Source organism: Sinocyclocheilus grahami, unplaced genomic scaffold (assembly GCF_001515645.1).
Source record: "Sinocyclocheilus grahami isolate Dianchi unplaced genomic scaffold, SAMN03320097.WGS_v1.1 scaffold3445.1, whole genome shotgun sequence".
NCBI classification, from domain to species: Eukaryota; Metazoa; Chordata; class Actinopteri; order Cypriniformes; family Cyprinidae; genus Sinocyclocheilus; species Sinocyclocheilus grahami.
The window spans coordinates 1-2,499 of record NW_015508570.1 but is presented as its reverse complement, the minus strand read 5'-3'; the positions used below and the strand labels follow the sequence as shown (position 1 = coordinate 2,499).

At 37.5% G+C, this 2,499-nt stretch overlaps 1 protein-coding gene across 1 annotated transcript in view; it reads right to left on the bottom strand.

The window, feature by feature from the left end:
- The window catches only part of LOC107576289 (agmatinase, mitochondrial-like), a 5,477-nt gene extending 4,608 nt beyond the window's left edge, over positions 1 to 869 (bottom strand). The window contains exons 1-2 of the mRNA XM_016262496.1: positions 381 to 869; positions 262 to 319 (exon numbers count right to left, since the gene is read on the bottom strand). Of these exons, the coding sequence (XP_016117982.1) occupies positions 262 to 319; positions 381 to 688 (366 nt within the window). The 5' untranslated portion in view covers positions 689 to 869. The remainder of the gene's footprint in view (positions 1 to 261; positions 320 to 380) is intronic.
- Positions 870 to 2,499: the final 1,630 nt, after the last annotated feature.

The following is a 2,499-nucleotide window of genomic DNA, read 5'->3' as shown; positions in this document are numbered from 1 at the left end:
ATATATATAAAAAAAACATGACATATATATATATATATATATATATTTATATAAGCATATATCTAAATACAAATATTAAAACTGAATTACAATTCTTTATTACATTTTATTAATATTTAAATTATTTTTAGTAATTTTTTGAAAATATGAAATGCTATAAAATTATATTTAAAAAATATAAAATCTATAAAATGTATGATTTACCAAGTAATTAGGATCTGAAGGAGCATGTGATCATTATGATCAGGGTTGGAACTGAACCCGACCAGGTTTGGGCACCAGATACAATTTCTGTGTATTCATATTACACAATGCCAAACTGTCGCAGACATTTTTGTGGCACTCATGACTGTGTGTGATATATGAATGTTCAGTATTACCTTGCACCGGGACGGTTGGATGTTCCGGTGTCAATGGGAACCCCGACAAACGCCGCGTCCAGCCCGTGCGCTGTTTTCTGAAACGGTAGTTTGCACATAGTGGCGATCCCGCTGACCCTCGCCACAAACTCCGCGCTCGGCGGGACATTGAAGCCGTTCCCGGACATTCGGCGCGTGCAAGACGCATTGCTCTGATCCCCGTCAAAGTTTCCCTGTTTTACGAGTGTCTGAGAAGCACACGCTTTAAAACCCCGAGATCCACCAAAGACTGCTCGAGTTTTACTAACGATTTTGATCGAAGAAAGCATGATCAGCTTAGCGTGACACCAAAGAAGAGAGCAACGCAACACCCCGCCTGTGCAAACAACCGAGCGCAGAGCCCGTCTTCTTAACGGAAAGGTTTCGCAAATGTATAAACGCAGTTTTATCTGTCGCTATTAGTTCAAGAGATTCAAAATGTACTTTGACTTTCGCTCCTGGCGCGATGAGAGGCTGGACTCTGTGTTGTTTTCCCCAATCATACTCCCTACTGCTCCTACTAGGAATGGGTATAGTATGCATACTACATTATGAATGACATTTTAATGAACGATACTGATTATTTTTATGTCCAAGTCCAACCGATAACTGTTATGCAAAAATGATTTTTAATTCGTTTTATTTCTGCATTTTGAAACCACTAAAACGTCAAAACAAAAGATGACAAGAATTGAATGTGCATTATTATTATTAACAATAATAATAATGATAATAACTATCATTATTAAATACAAACTACTTTTATTTATGCAGCTTTGTTGACAAAATCTGTCAAAAACAGGTCATATTTCAAAAGAAAAAAATATACTTTGAAATGACTATTTTAGGATAATCACGTTTTTCTGCAATGTGAGCAATAAATTACATTTCTCTCTCTATATATATATTGTCATATGCATTTCTGCGAGGACTGGTGCACTATACCCATTCCTCTTGTGCAATGCAATTTATTCCAAAGTAATGCAAATATCACAATGATAATATACTGCAGTGTAAATATTAACATGTAATTTATCGCCAAACTGTTTTATTGCCACATGCAAATCAACACATTATTTCAATACTATTCAAATTCTTTATTGTTTTTGCCATTTATCTCCTTTCCAGGCTATGTACCATGAAGTCAACGTGCATTCAAAATTCACCCTGTTTAATTTTAATGCACATGCACAATATTATACAATTCATCTAAACAAGTTATTCCAAAGATTGTAATAGCAAATTCATCCAAATATAATCACTTGCTCAATCTCTCAAGTGACATCACAAATCCCAATTGCTTTTTCAACCCCTCCCTCCAACCAACTCTGCTCCAGTAACACATTTCATGATGCAATCAGTTACCAAAAGTTCAAATCAAATTTGTATTGAATATCCTGTCAGAAAAACACCAACTGTATAATTTATTCTGCATTCATTTGCCTACTTTTTTAAGCGATATACTGTGAATATTAATACATTACATTATGCATGAATTTGTACCTGGTTTAAGCTGTTATTCTAAAGAGTCATCAACAGCATAAAGTATTCTTAATGTGTATATATATATAGTGAAAAGTGCAAATGCATAAACTGCCATCATTTCAAAATATGTCAGTGATGGACATTAAAATTAAAGTGCTTCCACAATCTACAAAAAAATTAAAGCTGTGCTTATTTCTCTAGTAAACACTCACTCACACACAGTGTAGTGCGCTAGCAGGGATTTCCACTGCTCTTGTCCGTACATGAGGAAGCTGACTGCGGCGCGGAGGTCCTCCAGGTCTATGTTGGCGAGGAAGCATCTCTGGAGTTCGGCTTCCACGGATCTCCCGCCGGACCCTCGACCCTTCAGCAGCACCACAGCAGACTGACACAGCAGCCAGTCCTTCAGCTCATCCGTTCTGACCCGATCCAAGCTGGCCAACACACGCTTGCCCCACAGGCTGATGTGAAGCATGTTAGCGGCCACACGTGCACTGGGGCGCTGCAAACCATCAGGGACATTATGAAATAAATCAGTCAATGAACTGCTTTATCTTCTCAGTTTTAATACTCAAGCGTTGTTGAGTTTCTCTATGGGTAAACCAGAGCCTGACAG